General features: G+C 38.1%; 1 protein-coding gene across 1 annotated transcript; it reads left to right on the plus strand.

Annotated features, from left to right (window-relative positions):
• The first annotated feature begins 3,843 nt into the window (after positions 1–3,843).
• LOC122019199 (protein DETOXIFICATION 49-like) lies at positions 3,844–5,367 on the plus strand. Its single transcript, XM_042576696.1, has one exon. It carries the CDS (start codon positions 3,844–3,846, stop codon positions 5,365–5,367), a length of 1,524 nt encoding a protein of 507 aa, XP_042432630.1.
• Positions 5,368–22,564: the final 17,197 nt, after the last annotated feature.

The raw sequence follows: 22,564 nt of genomic DNA on the forward strand, positions 1-22,564 counted from the left end.
TAAAGGAAAAGCTAAAGTTTACGAAGGAAGGCGACAAGGAGATGAGTGAGGGGCGTGTGATGTCTGAGCTATGGGAGAGATCTGGGAACATAGTTTAGTTATTTTGAGTTTTCATAAAAACCTTTGAGACTATATCATTTATTCTGAGACCTTGAGGTTTTCTTTGGTTCTAAAGTGCATGCTATGATGTAATTGTTAGTAAGTTAGTACCTTGATGCTTTCTTGAGTTATAGTTTTGATATGTTTCTGTTAGTATAGTTATGCTATAAATGCATGTGATGTATGTATTGGATTTTAGTCTACTAAACAGCAGATACTCTGCCAAAATTTTGAGTTTTCTAAAAACATTTAGTACAGCTTACTACACTAGTTGTTTTAGAGTCTATAGTAGTTAAGTAGTGGTCACCTTTAGAGAGTAGTAAGAAGGGTGGTCGTTACACTTAACTAATAGTAAACTATCTATGTTTCACTAAATATGAAAATAGAGATATCGAAATTTCATGAAAATAATTTCTATGAGTTCCTAATTTTGTACCGATTGTAAATATGTCCTCATCCATAATTTTAACCTAATATATTTAGTGTGGTAATATTTTAAACTGAATTTACCTAATTCAGGTTTAAAAAATCACCACACTCAATATATTATTTTAAAATTAAGGATTATGATATTTTTATGATGAGGAGAAAAATATGAATGAATAAAAACTTGTTTCATAAAATTCTGAGATCTCTACGTCTATATTTAGAGCCTCCGATTCATTTTTATTTTCTTAATTATTTTTTTTTATTCTAGGACGAATCTTGGATTCATCCTAGATTTTGGGACGAATCCAGTATTTGTCCCAGATTTTAAAAAATTAAAAAAAATAATCAATCGGAAGCCCTAAATATCAACATAGAGATATCAGAATTTCATGAAATAAGTTTTTATAGATCCCTAATTTTGTACCGTTCTTAAATATGTCATCATCCATAATTTTAATCTAATATATTTAGTGTGGTAATTTTTTAACCCGAATTTGACCTAATTCAGGTTAAAAAAAAATCACCACACTCAATATATTATTTTAAAATTAAGGATGAGTATATATTTATGATCAGGAAAAAATTAGAAACTCATAGACTCTCATTGCATAAAATTCTAACATTTGTAGGTCTATATTTTAAGTTTTAGATACAGATTCAAACATGCGTTGAAGGTTAACATACTTAATTAATAGTAAACTATATATGTTTCACTAAATATGAAAATAGAGATATCAAAATTTCATTAAAAAAATTTCTATGTGTTCCTAATTTTCTCTTGATCATAAAAATATCTTAATCTATAATTTTAACCTAATATATTTAGTGTGGTAATTTTTTAACCTGAATTTGACCTTATTCATGTTTAAAAAATCACCACACTCATTATATTATTTTAAAATTAAGGATTATGATATTTTTATGATGAGGAGAAAAATATGAATACATAAAAACTTGTTTTATAAAATTCTGAGATCTCTACGTCTATATTTAGAGTCTCCGATTCATTTTTATTTTCTTAATTATTTTTTTGATTCTAGGACAAATCTTGGATTTATCCCAGATTTTGGGACAAATTCCTAGATTCGTCCTAGATTTTGGGATGAATTCCTAGATTCGTCCCTGATTTTGGGATGAATTTCTGTATTCGTCCCAGATTTGGGGACGAATCCAGTATTTGTACTAGATTTTAAAAAAATTAAAAAAAAAAAATAATCAATCGGACGCCCTAAATATCAACCTAGAGATGTCAGAATTTCATGAAACAAGTTTCTATGGATTCCTAATTTTGTACCGTTCGTAAATATGTCATCATCTATAATTTTAATCTAATATATTTAGTGTGGTAATTTTTTAACCCGAATTTGACCTAATTTAGGTTAAAAAAATCACCACACTCAATATATTATTTTAAAATTAAGGATGAGTATATATTTATGATCAGGAGAAAATTAGAAACTCGGAAACTCTATTGCATAAAATTCTGACATTTGTAGGTCTATATTTTAAGTTTTAGATACATATTCAAACATGCGTTGAAGGTTAATATACTTAATTAATAGTAAACTATATATGTTTCACTAAATATGAAAATAAAAATATCAAAATTTCATTAAAAAAATTTCTATGCATTCCTAATTTTCTCCTGATCATAAAAATATCTTAATCCATAATTTTAACCTAATATATTTAGTGTGGTAATTTTTTAACCTGAATTTGACCTTATTCATTTAAAAAATCACCACACTCAATATATTATTTTAAAATTAAGGATTATGATATTTTTATGATGAGGAGAAAAATAAGAATGCACAGAAACTTGTTTTATGAAATTCTGAAATCTCTAGGTCTATATTTAGAGCCTCCGATTCATTTTTATTTTCTTAATTATTTTTTTGATTTTAGGACGAATCGAGGATTCGTCCCAGATTTTGGGATGAATTCCTGGATTTGTCCCAGATTTTGGGACGAATTCTTGTATTCATCCCAGATTTGGGGACGAATCCAGTATTCACCCCAGATTTCAAAAAATTAAAAAAAAAAATCAATTGGAAGCCCTAAATATTGACCTAGAGATATCAAAAATTCATGAAACAAGTTTCTATGGGTTCCTAATTTTCTCGTGATCTTAAAAATATCTTCATCCATAATTTTAACATAATATATTGAGTGTGGTGATTTTTTTACCATGAATTAGATCATATTCGTGTTAAAAAATCATCACACTCAATATATTATGTTAAAATTATGGATGAAGATATTTTTAAGATCACAAAAAAATTTGAACCTATAGAAATTTATTTCATGAAATTTCAAGATTTTTATGTCTATATTTAGAGCTTCCGAATAATTTTTCTTTTTTTCTTTTTTTTTTAAATCTTGGACGAATCTTGGATTCGTCCCAGATTTTGGGACGAATCCAAGATTTGTCCCAGAATTATAAAAAAAAAAAAAATTAATCGGAGACACTAAATATAGACCTAGATGTGTCAAAAATTCATGAAATAAATTTCTATGGGTTCTTAATTTTGTACCGATCATAAATATGTCCTCATCCATAATTTTAACCTAGTATATTTAGTGTGGTGATTTTTTAACCCAAATTACGTAAATTCAGGTTAAAAAATCACCACACTCAAAATATTAGGTCAAAATTATAGATGACGATATTTTTATGATCAAGAGAATGATACGAACATATAGAAACTTGTATCATAAAATGTTGATGTCTCTAGGTCTATATTTAAGGCTTCCGATTATTTTTCTTTTTTTTTAAAAAAAAAATTTGACTCTGGGACAAATCCAGGATTCGTCCCAATGTTGGGGATGAATCCATGGATTCGTCTCTTATAATTTTTTTTAATATTTAAAAAAAATTAATCTAGAACGAATCCCGGATTCATCTCAGAATCTGGGACGAATTTTGTGACGAAATAATTTTCGTTGGGAATTTAAGCCGAAAGTATTTTGTTACATATTTCGTTGTTAATTTAGGTCGAATTTTAATTTTCTCGTCAAATTTATTATGATTTTGAGACGAAAAATATTCCTATCAAATTTCGGTCCTTAAATTATTATTATTATTATTATTATTATTATTATTATTATAATAAAAAAGTACTGATCTTGATACCATCCAAATTATAATAACTCTGACTTCGTCGACGCTGCAGATTCTCAACGCGTTGCCGATCAGCATTTTGAATTCGTTACGAAAAATGTCTATATAAACCGACAAGGGTTACCACTTGGATTCACAGCGCACCAGAAACAGCACTACGAGATTTTCAGAATCTCGAAATCCAGAGTTTCAACATGTGCAAAGATCCGCCATGCCAATTTTACCTCCACTATGAGCTCACCGCTCCTTTCGGGGTCGTCGAGAAGCCACTCCTGCCCTCGGTCGTGGCCACCAAGCCTCCCGACAGCGGAACGGCCTGCTCTGCATTTGTGGAAGCCAGATCCATTATGAGTGTCGCCTTGCCGATAGTTCTGACCGGCTTACTTCTCTACTGCCGCTCCATCATCTCCATGCTCTTCCTCGGCCGGCTCGGCGATCTCGCCCTCGCTGGCGGCTCCCTGGCCATTGGCGTCGCCAACATCACCGGCTATTCCGTGCTCTCAGGCCTTGCCATGGGCATGGAACCCATATGCGGCCAGGCCTTCGGGGCGCGCCGCTACCGCCTCCTCAGTTTTGCCCTCCACCGCTCCGTCCTCCTCCTCCTCGCCGCTTCCTTCCCCATTGCTCTGCTCTGGTACTACATCCTCCCTCTCCTTCTTCTCCTAGGCCAGGACCCCGCCCTGGCCTCCGTCGCCGCCTCCTACCTCCACGCTTGCCTCCCAGACCTTTTCCTCCAGTCCTTACTCCACCCGCTCCGAATTTACCTCCGGACGCAGTCCATCACCCTCCCGTTGACCATCTGCGCCAGCCTCGCCGTCGTCCTCCACCTTCCCATCAATTTCCTCCTCGTCTCCGTCCTCCATCTAGGCATCGGCGGCGTCGCCCTTGGATCCGTTTTATTCAACCTTAACGCCGTCCTCTTCCTGATCATCTACATCTACTTCTCCGGCACTGACCGTAGAACCGGCGGTCTAACCTTTGGGTCGGAATGCTTCAGAGAATGGAGACCGTTGCTAGGCCTCGCTATTCCTAGCTGCATCTCCGTGTGCCTGGAGTGGTGGTGGTACGAGATCATGGTCATCTTGTGCGGGCTTCTGGTAAATCCGGCGGCCACCATCGCCTCCATGGGGATTCTGATCCAGATCACGTCGCTAATCTACATTTTCCCTTCCTCGCTCGGCATTAGCGTGTCCACCCGCGTCGGCAACGAGCTCGGTGCGAACCGACCGGACCGGGCCCGGCGGGCCGCAGAAGTCGGGCAGTGGTGTAGCGCCGCGCTGGGGCTCCTGGCGCTCGGATTTACGCTCGCGGTGCGCCACACGTGGGCGAGGATGTTCACGTACGATGCGCCCATCATGGAGCTTACGGCGGCTGCGCTGCCCCTGCTGGGGCTGTGCGAGCTGGGAAACTGCCCGCAAACCACCGGATGCGGCGTCCTGCGGGGCAGTGCGCGCCCAAAACTAGGCGCAACCATCAACCTCGGTTCGTTCTACCTCGTCGGTGCACCGGTTGCTGTCGCGCTGGCGTTCTGGACGCCACTCGACTTCCGGGGTCTCTGGCTCGGGATGCTTGCGGCGCAGGCGACCTGCTCCGCCCTGATGTTGCTCTCCGTCAGAAAGACCGACTGGGAAGCGCAGGCAGCGCGTGCTCGAAGCCTGACAGGTGCAGAAGCCGATGCCGGCGATGAGTCGCCGTCAAAGCAGCCGCCGTGGCAGTGAACGGTAACGTCATGTCAAATCTGGTTTAAGGTTTTATAATCCACTCGCCGGCTTCGATAAATGCATATTCTTGACGTCATCAAGTTGTTATCGAGGTGTTGGACTTGATACAAGAAGACAATTTTTCCTAAATATGAAAATTTTGACCTGTTAAAATCTCCTTCATTTTCTTCCCAAAAAAACATATGAAGAAAAAAATAAAGGTAAATTAGAGAAAAATCCATAAATACAACTTAAATTTTGTATGCACTCTCAATTTTTAAAAAACTTTATTTCCAGGTTTTATTTTATTTACTGCAACTTTCTTCATCCAAATATCATTACCTAATTATCCTCATAAAAAGTCTAAAAGTGAATATAATTCATCTTAAATTTAGTATTTTAAACTAGAATTGAGTATATTTTCTATAAAATTACTCATAAATTTTTTTTTTGCTTAATATAATTTTTCCTAAATTCAAACAATTTAAAAAGAATCTAGTATATTTTTATCCAATTAAATACTATTTAAAGAAAATATAGTATATTTATTATCCAATTGAGGTGAGCAAAGAATCGTGCTTAATTTAATAGAAAATATATTATATTTTAGTTAAATATGCTGAATTTAAAAAGAATTATACTAATTTTTAAAATTTCTATATCTAAAAAAATATAAGAGATAATTAGATAAATTGGTATCCATATATTTAGTTACAGAGTAGAAAATTGAGTAGAGTTTTGTCTCGATTAATATAATTTCTTATAAATTTAGCATCATTTAAAAAGAATTTAGTATATTTTTCATCTAATTAACATTATTTAAAGAGAAATTAGTATATTTTTTTTATCTAATTGAGGTGGGAAAAGAATCATGTTTTTTACTAAATTCTAATTTAATGTGCTGAATTTAAGATGAATTAAATTCATTTTAAAATTTTTTATATCTAAACAAATATGAGAGATAATTAAATAAATTAATATCTACTATATTTAGTTAGAGTATGAAAATAAAGTTTTTGGCAGTAGAAACTACATGCAAAATTTTATTTGTGATTAGGGCCTCTATGATTTTTTTTTTTTTTAAAACAAAACTTCTTCCTCGGCTATGGATATGGACATCGTATCTAGTTTGCGGCTGGGCATAACCGCATAAGCAATTTGAGTTTGAGTTTTGACTTTGACTATCTTCCTCCAAACATGCCGCTTTTCCCGAGATTGATCGACTCGACGCCTTCAACGGCCGGCTCTAATAAATTGCTGAGGCGTCTAGATTTGTAACATGTGGCGTAAATTCGTGCAACTGGTGCCTCTAATGAAATGGGATTTAGTAATCATTAATTAATCACAGTTGGGGAAGATCCGGTTCCCACATAAGAAAATGACCTAGTGAGCCCACCCACATTAACTCTTTTACATGGAATCCATCTCAACGGTTGGGTCCTATTCATATTGAGATTAAGGGAGAATGCAGACTTTCTTAACGCATAACAATAAATTATATTAAAAAAAAATATCATCATTAACATGGGAACACTAAAAAATCTAAAATCTAAAAACCTATGTTTGAATCTTCATAAACATTCTCTTAATAATTGGGGCCCCTCCCTCGTATTGATATCGATTGTGACTTTACCAAATCAAGTAGATCATATACGTGATATGATAAACGTATTTCATATAAAATTTTTATCATATATATATATATATATATTTCAAAAAATTACTCTTTGTTTATTTTTATTGATAGGATATATTTTTAGAGAAAAAAATAAAATATAAATTCCATAGAATGTGAAGTTGGAGCAAGAAGCACACTCTGGCTATATCTCATAATGTGAACGTGCTCCTAAGACCAAAAAAGAGGAAGGATAAAGCGAAAAAAGACTTAACACGGACTAACCATGCCTCATCATCAAGCCAACATACGAAGTGTTTGGGAAGAAAAAGGAATTCAAAAGATTATCAAATTGAAGCTTTAATCAAGAAACATACTCTGATCTTCAGATAGAAGAAATTGAACGCAAAACAACACTAAAAGCTTCCCCACACATCCCATAGCGGGGGTTATGCTAGTGGGCACAACCCATGTCAAAAATGATGACTTCCATAGTTGAACATTGTTGCCCATGTTGGCGGACACAGGTTGTGTTAGCCTCCAGCCTAAACTGTAGATCAAATGTTGAACGATCATAACTTTTGGCTCTGTTTAAGCCACGAGTCATACTTATTGGTGCAGTTAGTGTTGGAACCCCAAGGTTGTTTTGGTGTGATCAACAAGTTAAGTTAGGCCCTGTGTGTTTTTAACCTTGTGTCTAAGTGTGCAGGAGCTTAGGAGCACAGGTACTCGAGCGGAAGACGTGACTAGCGAGAAGGACAGTACGAGGAGAGAGCCGACGGGCTCGGTGCGTCCGAGAGACGAGGTGCCACGGAAGAGTACCCCGATGGACGAGAAGGAAGCGTGCGCTGGTTCCGAGGGATGAGAAGCCGAAGCGGAAGATTGCTCGGGGAGCAAGAGACACAGCTAGCGAGAAGGTCGGCACGGGAGAGAGCCGACGGGCTCGGTGCGACTGAGGGACGAAGACTGTGGATGAGTACGCTGGCGGACGAGAAGGAATCATGCGACGATTCTGAGGGACGAGGAGCCGGAGCGGAAGCCTGCTCGAGAAGACCGGAACTTGGGTTCGGGTGAACCCTTTTCCGGATGGCAGAGATCACCCAAGCGAGTGGATCCCGAGTTGAAGACCCGGACCAAGGCGAACTGAACCGGAGCGAAGGTCCCGACGGAGAAAAGTCAACTCCTGTTGACTATAGTGCTTCGAGCTCCCGGAACCATTCCGGACGCCCGGAACAGCCTGGGGCGCCCGGAATGGCTCCGGGCGCCCGAACCTTGAATCTTGACCAGATCACATCAAACACGATCCGAACGTTGGGGATAAAGTTTTATCCCCCCTAGGGCGCCCGGAATCCTTCGGGGCGCCCCGACCAAGGTTATAAATATAGCATTGGTCCAGAAGCTTTTCAACAAACTCGAGTAATTCATTTCCAACGCTTGTGTGCTTTAGAGTTGTAGTTGAGCTTCTATTTCTGTGCTTCAATGTTGTAAGAGGTTTCTCCGTCTAAAGGAGTTTTTAGTGCGTTTAATCTTCCTTGGATTAACAACCATATCGGTTGTAACCAAGTAAATATCTTGTGCCTCGTCTTTTATGTTTTTAATTATTGCTTTGCATTATTTATGCAAGTTTTAGCTTAAAGAGTTCGAGAATGGTTGTTTATTTTTGTGTTTACAGGGCTATCCAACAACCCCCTCCTAGCCGGTCGCAACGGTCCTACAGTTAGCACTGACGATTAAACTTAGATTTTGATAAAAGGCATAAGTGGAAATTGGTTGATGTGGTATGCAATTTGATGCACTACACAAAGTCCCGAAGTTCAACTCACAAAGTGTGCAAGGTAATTTCACTCTGCAAAGGAAGCAAACAGCAAGAGTAATAATCATGACCTTAGATGATTTATGAATGTTTTCCAATAGAGTGGTGGCTTTTTAATCTAAAACATTCAATTCATCTACCACATCATCATAATTTATTACATCATCATAATTTTTCTATTAACGGCTTATACAAAAGCATGACAAACTTTTTTTTTTTAACTAAACAAATTACTTCTTTTCTATTTGCCCTTTCCAATTTTTTACTACCCAATTATAGTAGTGTTGCTACTATCAATTATCAAATTTGATAATTAGAAACAGATTCTACAGAATTTCCTACTAAACATTTAGCCTAATATAAAGTTTACATGAACTAATCTCCATACAGTGACGTCCTTTATAGGGTTAATTGGTTATACAAAGATCTATCAAAATCCAGTGGAACTTTAGCCCACCTGCACATATAAAATTATGATTAATGATTACAAGACATTTCACACATCATACTAGCAGAAAAGAAAATCAACATTTGCAGCTACTTCCTTCTAAGGCCATTAAAAACATAAAAAATGATGATATGTGAGTGAGCTATCATTTAATAAATATATGGTGTAAATTACATAAAAGAATATTTTAAAGGTTCGTAAACATAGAAGTAGTAAGACCATGCAAGTGAACAAAGTTCAATCTATCTGCTTTTAGTTTGACATGGAAAACATGCATGCCACTCAAAAGAAATAGATGTTATGATTATTCACTCAACTTATGCTTACTATGTCCTCTTTGGCCAATTATCTTCAGAGAAACATTCTACTACTCATCATTAACCAACATTTTGACCAACATTTTGTTTTTGTTGTTTTTATTAAAGTTAATAACCATCGTTGGTGCATGTTAATGATGAGAAATGAAGCCAATTTGAATGCATTTACTAAGTTTTGATGACCAAATTACAATAGATGATATTAGGTACCAAATTTTTATTTATTTATTTTTATTTAAAGTAAATATCTGACATAAAGGTCACAACTCCGAAGGTACCATTATAACATTTAAAAGCAAAGCCAAGAAAGAGACCAAGAGTTTAGAATTTACGATCTCCTCTTCCCTATATGAACTCTTCTTTTTATTTGTGGCAAACACATTGATACGGTTGGTAATGGAGGGGCCCATGAGGAAAGGGTTGGAAAAGTCAAGGCTATATGGCGGTTAAAAGTCAGGAGGACGTGGTGGTCAATAGTCAAGGTGATGTGGCAGTCAATGGTTAGGCTGACGGGGTGGTTAAAGGCGAGCAGGTGCGATAGTCAGAAGTCAGGCAGGCTGATCGATCAAGGGGGCAAAGCAGTCGGAAGGCGAGGGAAGACGTCAGGAGGCACACAGGTCACAGGTCGGCATCGGCAGAGCTGATCAGAAGCAGCCCGATCTACAGACCTGCAGTTGAGGGCCAGGAAGTACAAAGCGCAGGATGCAAGTCGGGATCGGCAGAGCTAAGCAGAGGCCAAGAACTGGAAGTATAGGCCAGTGGGTCGGCATTGGCAGAGCTGATCAGAAGCAGCCCGATCTACAGACCTGCAGTTGAGGGCTAAGCAAACGCCAAGAACTGGAAGTATAGGCCAGTGGGTCGGCATTGGCAGAGCTGATCAGAAGCAGCTCGATCTACAGACCTGCAGTTGAGGGCCAGGAAGTACAAAGTGCAGGATGCAGGTTGAGGATCAGCGTAGCTGTGTCTAGACAGCTTGGGCTGCAGGTCTGCGAGTTGGAGGCTTGGAAATGCGAATCACAGGTGCAGGCTGGTGCAGGGATACAATGGATCGAAGGAGCTAAGTAATACGGGTGCGGAGAATCTTAATGGTCCGTCAAGGAGAGTCATTACACATCAACAATGCGGGCGAAGGCAGAGGTTCCTAAAACGAAAAGATGCCCTCATAACCAGTAGTAGCCTGCCAGCTGTCCCCCACTACAGGACAAAATCATGTATGAAGGCGGAGGTTCCTAAACGGAAAGATGCTTGCGCGACAAATAGAAGCACGACAGGTGTCCAGAACTAGGCGACAAAGCCCAGCGTCTAACGTTTTTTCTGACAGGATGGCAGGCTCCAGAAGGGGGAGGCATAAAAGGCGAGAAATTCCTGGTATGCAGGTACGCGCACACACCCTCTCGTCACTTTTTTTCCACAACTGTCTTTCCTTCTGCTTCTCTCTGTTCTTTCTGGGGAAAAAGGACTGGGTTTCGGTCTCTAACGTGGGAGGGGAGATCGTCTGAGTGTGCGCAGGGTCCTGCAGCAGCGTCAACCACCCGTGGGAGCCGAATCATCTTCTACGACCTTCCGTCAACCATCGGGACACCTCGACCGACCTCCGTCCGACTCAGCCTCCGGACGGGATCACACATAATCTAATTACAAACATCACAAGCATCATGTATAATTACCAACAACAAACACAACTAAATAACTTCTCTACTATATTCACAGTCAATAAAATCAACCAATTTATGATTAAAATCCCTATAATTATTCAACCAATGCAGATCAAATTAATTAGAAAAAAAGAAAAGAGTGAGAGTTTCAAAAGCGAGTAGCGATGTCGCTACCTCACCATAGGTCATTGCCCAATGAGGCTTTGGCCCCCTAGTGTGTGGTCGTTTGTGAACCGAATACTTGGCGAGGCAACGACCTCCTCGTGCGTGTCGGTTTACAAACTGGCCGTTAGTGAACTAGTGGCCTGGCGATGTTGTGGCCCCCTTGAGTGCAGCCATAAGTGAAGTGGACGCTCGTCGCCTGGCGAGGCAATGCTCGGTGCTGTAGAGAGGGAAGAAATAAAAAATATGTTACATTTGAGCTCCTCTTACTTGTTGCGGAGAGGGAAGAAACCTGACTGTGTTGAAGGAAAGTAGGGGTTGGGTGGGTGGGAAGGGAAAATTTAGGTATATATATATATATATACCACACACGTGTGTACACTACATGATATATAAATATAACAAACTATAATCATCTTCATATTATACACGCCATGTACGTATGTACTCTACATGATATGAATAGTTAGGTGAGACTGGATGAATATAGCTGATCAACAAAGAAAGAAAAATAAGTATAAACTAAGGAAGCAATGAAATAGAGTCAAGATAAATATAATTTACCATCCAATATAACAATCATGCACCAAGGTTAATAACTAATGAAAGTAAGGGAAGAAAATACCCTCTTTTTTCTGTGGATCATGTTGAATGTCTTTAAGTTAGGGCCCCTGTTTCGCATCAGAAACCTGCAATAAATAACACCATCAAGCCTAGGTCTTGTTGGAAACAGAAATTATGGGAGAAGAAAAAAAAGAATTATAGAAGGAAAAATGTGGAAGAGGAGAAATAACTCTATGTGGAAGAGGAGTAGAAGAAAGTAGAAAACTCAACTTGTTCATTCATGAAAAAGAAATACATATTTATAGGCTTATTGGATAAGCACTAATATGAGATAATCATGATATTTTTTTTTTTAAATTCTATCTCCACGAACTCTTATCAAAATTATCAATTCATCAAGTTCTATCTCTATCCTATCTCTAGTCAAGACTTGTCACCTCACCATTCTATCTCCATAAAATTTTATCAACAACTTTTATCAAGTTTAATTTCCAACACCCCCTCTTAAACTTGATTTTGTAACTCCAAGCAAATATCACATCTTGATGAAGTCTTCAAATTTGAGTGGCTTGGTAAAAATATCAGCAACTTGATATTGAGACTTTATATATTCCACTTGCACCTCTTTTCTTGTAATACATTCTCTGATATAGTGAAAGCGTGTATCGATGTGTTTGCTTCTATCATGGAAGACTGGATTTTTTGCTAGTGCTATTGTAGACTTGTTATCAACTCGTATCTTGGTTGCCTCTTCTTGTGGTAAACTTAACTCATTCAATAAATTTTTGAGCCAAACAGCATGACAAACACATGAAGTCGCAGCCACATACTCTGCTTCACAAGTAGAAAGTGTGACAATAGGTTATTTTTTCGACATCCAAGTGAAAGCTGTAGCTCCCATAAAGAACACAAATCCTGTAGTGCTCTTTCTATCATCTATATCTCCACCCCAATCACTGTCACTATATCCTTCAAGTTTGAAGTGGTTAGATGTTGAATAAAGTAATCCAAAATCTATCGTACCTTTGATATAGCGTAAAATTCTCTTAGCGATCTTAAGGTGGGTAGTAGTTGGATCTTCCATGTAGCGACTAACAAGTCCAACAGCATAAAGAATATCAGGCCTTGTGCACGTCAAGTATCGTAAACTTCCAACCAAACTTTTAAAAATGTTGGATCAACTTTTTCTTCTTCACCATGCTTTGATAGCTTGACTCCACATTCTACTGGGGTATTCATAGACTTACTGTTATCCATCTTGAACTTCTTTAATATCTCTCTTGCATAACCTGCTTGTGAGATGAAGTTTCCATCTTCCCTTTGGTTTACGTCAATGCCCAGATAGTATGCCATGAGCCCAATATCAGTCATCTCAAACTCTTTAGTCATTGCTTCTTTAAATTCTCCAAACATATTTGGATTGCTTCCTGTGAAAATTAAGTCATCAACATATATGCATACAATCAAAACATCTTTATCCTTACTCTGAATGTATAATGCATGTTCATAAGGACATTTGATGAAGCCTTTCTCTTGCAGGTGCTTGTCTATTCGGCTATTCCATACCCTTGGTGCTTGCTTTAGCCCGTAAAGAGTCTTCTTCAATTTTAGAACTCTGTCTACTTGTCCTTTAACTTCATAACCTGATGGTTGCTGAATATAGACTTCTTCTTCAAGAACTCCATTTAAAAAAGCAGATTTTACATCCATTTGATGTATTTTCCACTTATTTTGAGCTGCTAAAGCAATGATTAGTCTGACAGTTTCTAATCGAGCAACGGGAGCGAATACCTCATCATAATCAATGCCAGATCTTTGACTGTAGCCTTTTGCCACCAATCTTTCTTTATATTTTTCAACTTCTCCTTTGACATTCTTCTTTATTTTGTACACCCACTTCACACCAATCGCCTTATGTCCTTTAGGAAGTGTCGTTAACTCCCATGTGTCATTCTTCTCTATCGCCTTGATTTCTTCATCCATTGCATCTTTCCACCTTTTGTTTTTTATAGCTTCTTGGAAATTTATAGGCTCGCAATCCGCAAAGAGACAAAATAGAGTAAGATTATCTTGATTTTCAGTTACCTCATAAATTTCCCGTAAGCTTCTAAAGCGTGGTACTCTTTCACTTGAAGTTGATGCAGATAAATTCTCTTGAGTACTTGATGTTGGTGTTACTAGTGGAGTAGTAGGCTCCTCTCTTGTTTGCTCTACCCTTGGTTGCTCCACATTTTCTTCTTCAAAGTATGGGAAGAAGTTGTAATCTTTATTTTGAGATTCCCAATTCCATTCTTCTTCTTCATTAAATATGACATCTCGGCTGATGATTGTCTTCCCAGTATCTGGATTGTATAACTTATACCCTTTTGAGTTAGTATCATAGCCAATAAAAATAAATTTCTTACTTTTATCATCCAGTTTGCTTCTTGCTTCATCAGGCACATGAACGTGTGCTATACTCCCAAAAACTCTTAGATTAGAAATTCTAGATTTCCTTCTGCTCCACGCTTCTTGTGGTGTCTTGCCCCACATACTCCTAGTTGGTGATCGGTTGGATAAGTATACTGCACATGCAACCGCTTCTGCCCAAAGTTCCTTTGGTAGCCTCTTGCTTTTGAGAATGCTCCTTGTCATGTCAATGATGGTTCGATTCTTTCTTTCTGCCACTCCATTTTGTTGAGGGGATCTTGGAACTGTCAAGGGTCGTCGTATTCCGTTGGCTTAACAAAATTCTTGAAACTCCTTTGAGGTAAATTCTCCTCCTCGATCAGAACACATAGCTTTGACCTCGAGACCGCTCTTCTTTTCTATGGTAGCTTTAAATTTCTTGAATATGCCGAAGGCCTCCGATTTTTGCTTCAAGAAGTATACCCAAGTTTTCCGAGAAAAATCATCTATGAAAAGAATGAAATAATTACTCTTACCAAGTGAACTTGGCTTTATCGGACCGCAAACATCTGTATGTATAAGTTCAAGAGACTTTTGAGCTCTTGAACTTGACTCATTTGAAAAACCTCTTCTAAATTGCTTCCCACGTAGACATGCTTCACATACTTAATCAGGATGTTTGATGTAAGGTAGTCCTCTCACCATCTCCTTCTTTGAAAGCAGTTCTAGTCCTTCGAAATTCAGATGTCCAAATCGAAGATGCCATAGCCAAGTGATGTCTTTGTAACAAGCTTTGAGACAGTTGACGACATCATTTTGAATATTAAGTAAGAACATTCTATTTTTTGACATAGGCACCTTAGCAATTAAGCAACCAATATGATCTTTCAAGATGAGCATACCATCTTTTAGATGAATATCATACCCTTTTGCCCAAAGTTGTCCTAAGCTTAGGATGTTGCTCTTCATATTTGGTACAAAGAAAACATTTGAGATAAATTCATGTTTTCCATTCTTCAAACGGATGAGAATGTTACCTTTGCCTTATACCTCAATCTTTGATTCATCTCCGAAGGATACATTACCACCAACTGATTCATCAAACTCTACGAACATGTTTCTTTTCCCACACATATGATTGCTTGCACCAGTGTCGAGATACCAAATTGTATCTTCTTCTCTTTCATTATCTTTATACGCTAGCAGTAGGGTGCCATCTTCTTCTTTCCTTTCTTCCATATAATTTACTCTTTCATATACTTTATTCTTGGGCAATCTACATTCTTTTGCATAATGTCCAAATTTGTCACAATTGTAGTACTTAACTTGAGATTTATAATACCTCGAGTTTGTATACCCTCTTCCACGTCCTCTTATTGAATGTTCTCCTCTTTCATTGTTGTTGTTGGAGACCCATCCTTGCTCATTAGGATGGCCTCGTCCATATCCACGACCTCTTCCACGTTGACTTATATTGTTACTGAAGCTTTCATCTTTCTTTGTCGGTTGAAGAGTCGTCTTTAGGAGTTGTTGAGTAATTTCTTCATTTATCTTCTTCTTTTCTTCATGGGCTTGTAATGAACCCAGGAGTTGCTCAATTGTCATGACTTGTAGATCCTTGGTCTCTTCGATGATGGTTGTAATGCTATCAAATTTTGAATCCAATGATCGAAGAATTTTCTCAATAATAGTTACTTCTTTTAGTTTCTCACCATTTCTCTTTAGTTGATTGGAAATGGTAGATACTCTAGAAAAGTAATCAGATACTAATTCACCTTCTTTCATACAAAGAGTATCAAATTGACTTCTTAATGTCTGAAGTCGTACCTTTTTTACCTTTTCTTCTCCTTGATATGAGACTTGGAGCTTTTCCCATGCTTGCTTGGCTGAAGTAGCACTTGAAATCTTCTCAAAATCATCCTTATCTAAAGCTTGATAAATGAGGAAGAGAGTCTTCTTGTCTCTCTTTCTTAAATCTCTCAGACTGTCTTTTTCAGTTGGAGATAACGTCGAGTCATCACGAGGCTCAATGTAGCATTTTTCTATAACTTCCCAAACATCATGAGCTCCAAGATGCGCCTTCATCTTGATACTCCAATTGTCATAATTACTCGCTTTGAGTACTGGAACTTGGAAGGGAACCATATCTCCATTAGCCATGGCTCTGATACCACTTTGTTGGAAACAAAAATTATGGGAAAAGAAAAAAAAGAATTATAGAAGGAAAAATGTGAAAGAGGAGAAATAACTCTATGTGGAAGAGGAGTAGAAGAAAATAGAAAACTCAACTTGTTCATTCATGAAAAAAAAGTACATATTTATAGGCTTATTGGATAAGCACTAATATGAGATAATCATGATATATATTTTTTTTAAATTCTATCTCCACGAACTCTTATCAAAATTATCAATTCATCAAGTTCTATCTCTATCCTATTTCTAGTCAAGACTTGCCACCTCACCCTTCTATCTCCATAAAATTTTATCAACAACTTTTATCAAGTTTAATTTCCAACAGGTCTACCGTAGATTGGATAACGAAACCACACTCTAGATTGATCAGGAATGCTAATATCTCATCCCAATTAGTAAACAACTAACAAGGCTTACCCTTATCCTTACGGTTAGCAAGGGATAATTAATTGAATGCAACTTAACTCATCAACCTCATCGTTAAAAGTTAATCGCCTCAAAACTACAACTAGATTTTATCTTTCATAAATCCATGACCAAATTTTAATTACATATAATGAGATTGAATACTCCAGTAATTTTTGCTAATCAAATTTCAAATCTGTGAACAAACAACACTTTGGGAAGGAATTTTCGTTACCCAAGGTTTCTTCCCTAGCTACAGTCCCACGGTAGTTGGCGATGGTTAGCTAGAGGCGGCAACAACGATGAGGAGGGGTTGCGGCGACGATTGCTAGAGCTTCGGCGTGGATTGGCTACAAAAAGGGCGAAGTCATGCTAATGGTCGACGGGCAACAGCCAACGGCCGATTGTCGGATGAGATCGATCCAAACTGGCGGTGGGATGATCGACTTGCGTCACAATCGCAAAGGAAGAAACTAGTGACAGTCGTGGTAGCCGCAACGCTGGCCATGGCTGTAAGCTGGCATAGGTGGCTATGAAACAACACCGACGAAGAGGCAGCACGATGTGGACGCCGGCGTCAGCGATCGGCGACGACTCATGAAGTGAGGACGAGCGACAGTTGAATGCGGGGAATGAAAAGTGTATCAGTGATTTTAATTTAGTTATCATTGTCACATCTCACATTGTCATTCAAGGATTTTTAATTTAGATAATTAAATTTTGAATTATATTTAGTTAGGGTTTAGAGTAATCAATTTAAATTTTGAATTGATTTACATTAATTAAGACAATTAAGAAGGTGAATTAATTAGTTTATATTTAATTGATTAAATTAGTTTTAATTAAATTAAGTTAGATTAATTAAATTCATTCAAGGATTTTTAATTTAGATAATTAAATTTTGAATTATATTTAGTTAGGGTTTAGAGTAATCAATTTAAATTTTGAATTGATTTACATTAATTAAGACAATTAAGAAGGTGAATTAATTAGTTTATATTTAATTGATTAAATTAGTTTTAATTAAATTAAGTTAGATTAATTAAATGAATTTAATTAATTAAATTAATTAGAATAATTAGATTGAATTATCTTTATAATTAGATTAATTAAATTAGTTAATTAGCTAGGTTGAATTAATTAAATTGATTAATTAGGTTAAGTTAATAAGATTGATTAATTAATTTAAGTTAATTAAATTTATTGAGTTAGATTTAATTTTGATTAATAAAGTTTTAATTTAATTAATAAATTAATAAATTTGGATTTAATTAAGTTAATTTGATTAATTAAGTTTTAATTTAAATAATTTATTGGGTTAGTTATTTAGATTAATTTAAATTAATTTATTTAAATTTAATTAATTTTGGGTTTAATCTAAGTTAATTGTTTATTTAGTTTAGTATTAATTAATTAAATGAGTTGAATTATTAAGTTACGTTTGAATTAATTAAGTTAGATTAATTTTGTATCCTAGAAGTATACTTGTACAATTCAGATGATACCTCTTGTGACAATATTTGATATAACATTATATAAATCCACAAATACAAAATAAATATATAGCAGAGAAAGCGAGGGGATTGTGTGCCTCTCCTAGAGCTCCACATAGAAATTGCCCCCTGACATATCCGTATTCCTCATACCAAATGGAGGTTCAAATGATGTCAAAATGGAGCCAAATTTCTCCCACATGATAAGAACAAGCTAAAGAATACACCTATATTAATGCCCCATTTTTCATAGAATGTTACACAGTATGGCCATGCCTTTTAGGCAAGGCTATGTCGAATTCTAGGTACAACACTGTAAACCAAAAGTAAATTAGTCATAACTTTGTGTTCTGTTTGAGTTATGGGCCGTTACAATACCAAATTATAGATAATTTCAAGATCTACAATTTTTATTCATACTTAAATAGAAGAAAATATGGTCTAGCCATTCTAAAAGGCACATCCGTGCCTCCCTAGCATGACCACATCGTATCCTCCGCCCATATTACAAACCCAACTTTGAACCATCACAACTTTTAGCTCGGTTGGAGCCACCATTTGATCCAACTATTATAATGTAGATAATTTCAAGGACTACAACTTTATTTTAGAGTGAAACATAAGAAAACCAGGTTTAATAAAACCCATTCTAGCAAAACCCTATAAACCTAGTGATCCTGTCTAAAATGTGCGAGGTGATGCGCTAGTTCCGGTGAACAGTGGTTTTTGATGAAGACAAACTCTTGGAGATCCGTAAGAGCTCCTCAACGATCCTACACATAGCAAGACGAGCCAACAAAGCGTTAGTGACCTAGGACCAGGGCGGGGATCCCTGGCTAGGCCCTCCGACGCTCAAGTCAGTTCCTATCTTGAAGGCCAAAGAAGAAGAAGAAGCAGAAGAAGAAATACAAAACTAAAGTACTTAGAAATAGAGTTTTGGATGCTAGAACTTGCTTACCTTTCTAACAGAGAGGATCCCCCTTTTTATACTACCTCATATAACCTCCGTAGTCATGAGGTGTTCCTCGATTTGTTAGATTTTGTTAAAAGATGAAGTCATCCTCTAGACTTCGTGTAATAATCCTTTAAGGAATCTTTTTTATCGTTTGTGACTCATATTCATGATAAAAGTATGCATAAGAACACATCACTACAACTGAAAAAGCTTCTAGAAGATATTTTCCGCCAAATTTGCTAGGCTGTCATACTTATGTATTTCTGTTAAGTATGTCTCGACCGATCATTCAAGCAGATTATATATATATTGAGAATATCTTTTATTAAGTATATCTTGACTAGTCATTCTAGCTGATCGTATATATAATGAGAATACCCTCTGTTAAGCATGTTCTGTCCGGTCGAGAATTTACTATAAGCATTACAAGGCTAAATACCTTTATGCTCGGTCGAACTTTGTCCGACTGAGCGCATGTAAGCACATTAGCGCTCGCTCGGCCTTCACATGACCGGTAATATACTAAAATCTTTACAAGGCTAAATACCTTTATGCTCAGTCAGACTTTGTCTTGTCGAGCGCATGTAGGCATATTGGTGCTCGCTTGACCTTCATTTGACCGGTAATATACTAAAAGCTTTACAAGGCTAAATACCTTTATGCTCGGTCAGGTTTTGTCCGACCGAGTGTATGTAAGTGTTGATGCGGAAAGCATCCGACGATCGAACCCTAGTTTTGATGATGGTAAAGGGATTCAAAGTTAAGGTTATTTGTTATCTGATATGCTGAATGAGTTTGCAGGAAAGTCCTAACTGCGATTAGGCAGGTGGAAAACCGTAAGGGATGGTAACCTTAGGTCATAGGGGGTGGTAACCCTAGGTGTAGGAAAACCCTAAGGGGTGACAACCTTAGGTCCTAGGGGGGGTAACCTTAGATCCTAGGGGGGTAACCCTAGGTGCGAAAAACCCTAGGGGTGGTAACCCTAGGTCCTAGGGGGTGGTAACTCTAGGCGAAAAGTCCAGTCAGTTTGGAGGACCGAACTGGCATCAGGTATGCTCTCCTGAGTGGAGTAGGTGAGGGCGCGTTCCTCGGAAGAGGGAACAGTAGACGTCGATTCGACTTAGGGTTTCCGTCGGAAATTCGAAGTCAGAACCGGGAAGTCCGGTGACTATCAAACATTTATAATTATGCTATTATTATGTGCTAACTTTGTCCTGCAAGATATGTGTTTGTTTTTGAGACTAACATGTTTTGCAGGGTCAAAAGAACAAAGTTTATCTCGGATGAACAGTACCCAAGGCGCCCTCCGTGGAGCTTGGAGGTGCTTCAGGTGCAAGGTAAAGTTGGCTACGCAGAGGAGCTGGAGGCGCCTCTATGGGACTTGGAGGCGTCCTGGACGTTGGCTTGGAGGCGCCTTGGAGTGATGATGGAGGCACCCTCAGGTGGATAAGCGGCGGCGACCCGAAGCTCATCGTAGCACAGAAAGTGGGATAAAGCTTTCATGTTTGAGGCGCCTCCATGAGGGGTTTGAGGCGCCTCCAACAACCTATTTAAGAAGATCTCGACCAGCACCTCAAAGAATCAACCCTTAAGCGATCAATCTTCTTCGTGTTTCTCAATAGACGATCAAGAAAAGCTGTAGTAAGTCCCCGACGACCAGAAGCCTCAAACTTAGTGTTTTTATTGTCGGTATAAGCTTTATTGCAACTTTTAATTGTACTTAATTTGTAAACCTTTTTCAAAATTATAGTTGTTGTAAACGCTCAACGAGCGTGGACCTTAGAGTAGGAGTCGCCCAAGGCTCCGAACCAAGTAAATCTTGGTGTCCTTGTGTCTTGCTTTTATTTTCTATTCTGCTGCTTTACTCTTATCGATTTTCGAATCCGAAACACATGAAAGCCACGAGCGCTATTCACCCCCTCTAGCGCTTCTCGATCCAACAATTGGTATCAGAGCAGGGTCGCTTTGATTTGGTGCAACCACCAATCAGGCATTCTTTTCGTAGTGATTTCAGTTTTTCGGAGTTGATCAGAATCGATATTCTTGCCGTCTTCTGATTTAATTCTCCTTCGTAATTGGATTTGTCTCGAAGTTGGTGCAACACCACTCGAGATCGTAATTTATTTTTACATTTACTACACTGCTAATCCAGGATCAAGTCCTGGGACTCGTTTCCTGTTCATTTTTCTGTGCAAGATTTTTTACATGGCTCTTCAAGAAGGGTATAACACCGCTCACCCACCGCTCTTCACCGGAGACGACTTCGGTTACTGGAAGGGCCGGATGGAGGTGTATCTTCAGACTCACTTTGAAATCTGGATGATCGTCAAAATCGGGTTTCAACTACCAACTGACGGCACCGGCAAGCCAATATCATACGAGGACTGGGGCGCGACTCTTATCAAAAAGGTAGAAGTGAATGCCAAGGCGACCTGGACCCTCCAGTGCGACCTATCAAAGGAGGAGTTGAACCGTGTTGGCCCGTCCTCGAGTGCCAAGAAACTTTGGGAGAAGCTGATCGAGCTTCATGAAGGAACATCTGACACCAAGGTAAGCAAGAGAGATTTAATATTCAATAAACTATATAATATTAAAATGCAGGAAAATGAGACGGCTAGCCAAATCCATGCTCGGATACAAGACCTACTCAACGGTCTACATGCAATCGGACAGAAGGTAGAAAACAGAGATGTAATCAGGTATTCTCTAAACGCTTTTCCGAGGAATACCTTGTGGGCATCCACGGTAGATGCTTACAAGGTTTCTAAGGGCCTTTCTTCAATAAAATTAGATAAGTTATTTGCGGAATTCGAATTACATGAACAGATTGACTCACGTCCGACCGAGAAAGGTGTAGCTTTGGTTGCAGGTACAGGAAGAACCCGGGAAGCTAAAACAAAGTGCAGAATTGAACCGGAGTCAGAAGAAGAACCGGATTCGGACGACGACAATGACGAACTCATGGTGGAACTCGTCAACCTGGTGAGGAAGCTCTACAAGAAGAAGAAGGACTTCAACAAGAAGGATGCCAAAAAGGTCATCCAGTCCAAGGAGGCCGAACCAAACTCAAAGGTAAAGTTCGAGGTGACGTGCTATGGATGCAACCAGAAGGGGCACATCAAGGCTAACTACCTGAACCAGAAAGATACAAAAAAGGCAAGAAAGAAGAAGGCCCTGAAGGCGACCTGAGACGAGTCATCCTCAAAA

The sequence above is a fragment of the Zingiber officinale genome, chromosome 9A, assembly GCF_018446385.1.
Source record: "Zingiber officinale cultivar Zhangliang chromosome 9A, Zo_v1.1, whole genome shotgun sequence".
NCBI classification, from domain to species: Eukaryota; Viridiplantae; Streptophyta; class Magnoliopsida; order Zingiberales; family Zingiberaceae; genus Zingiber; species Zingiber officinale.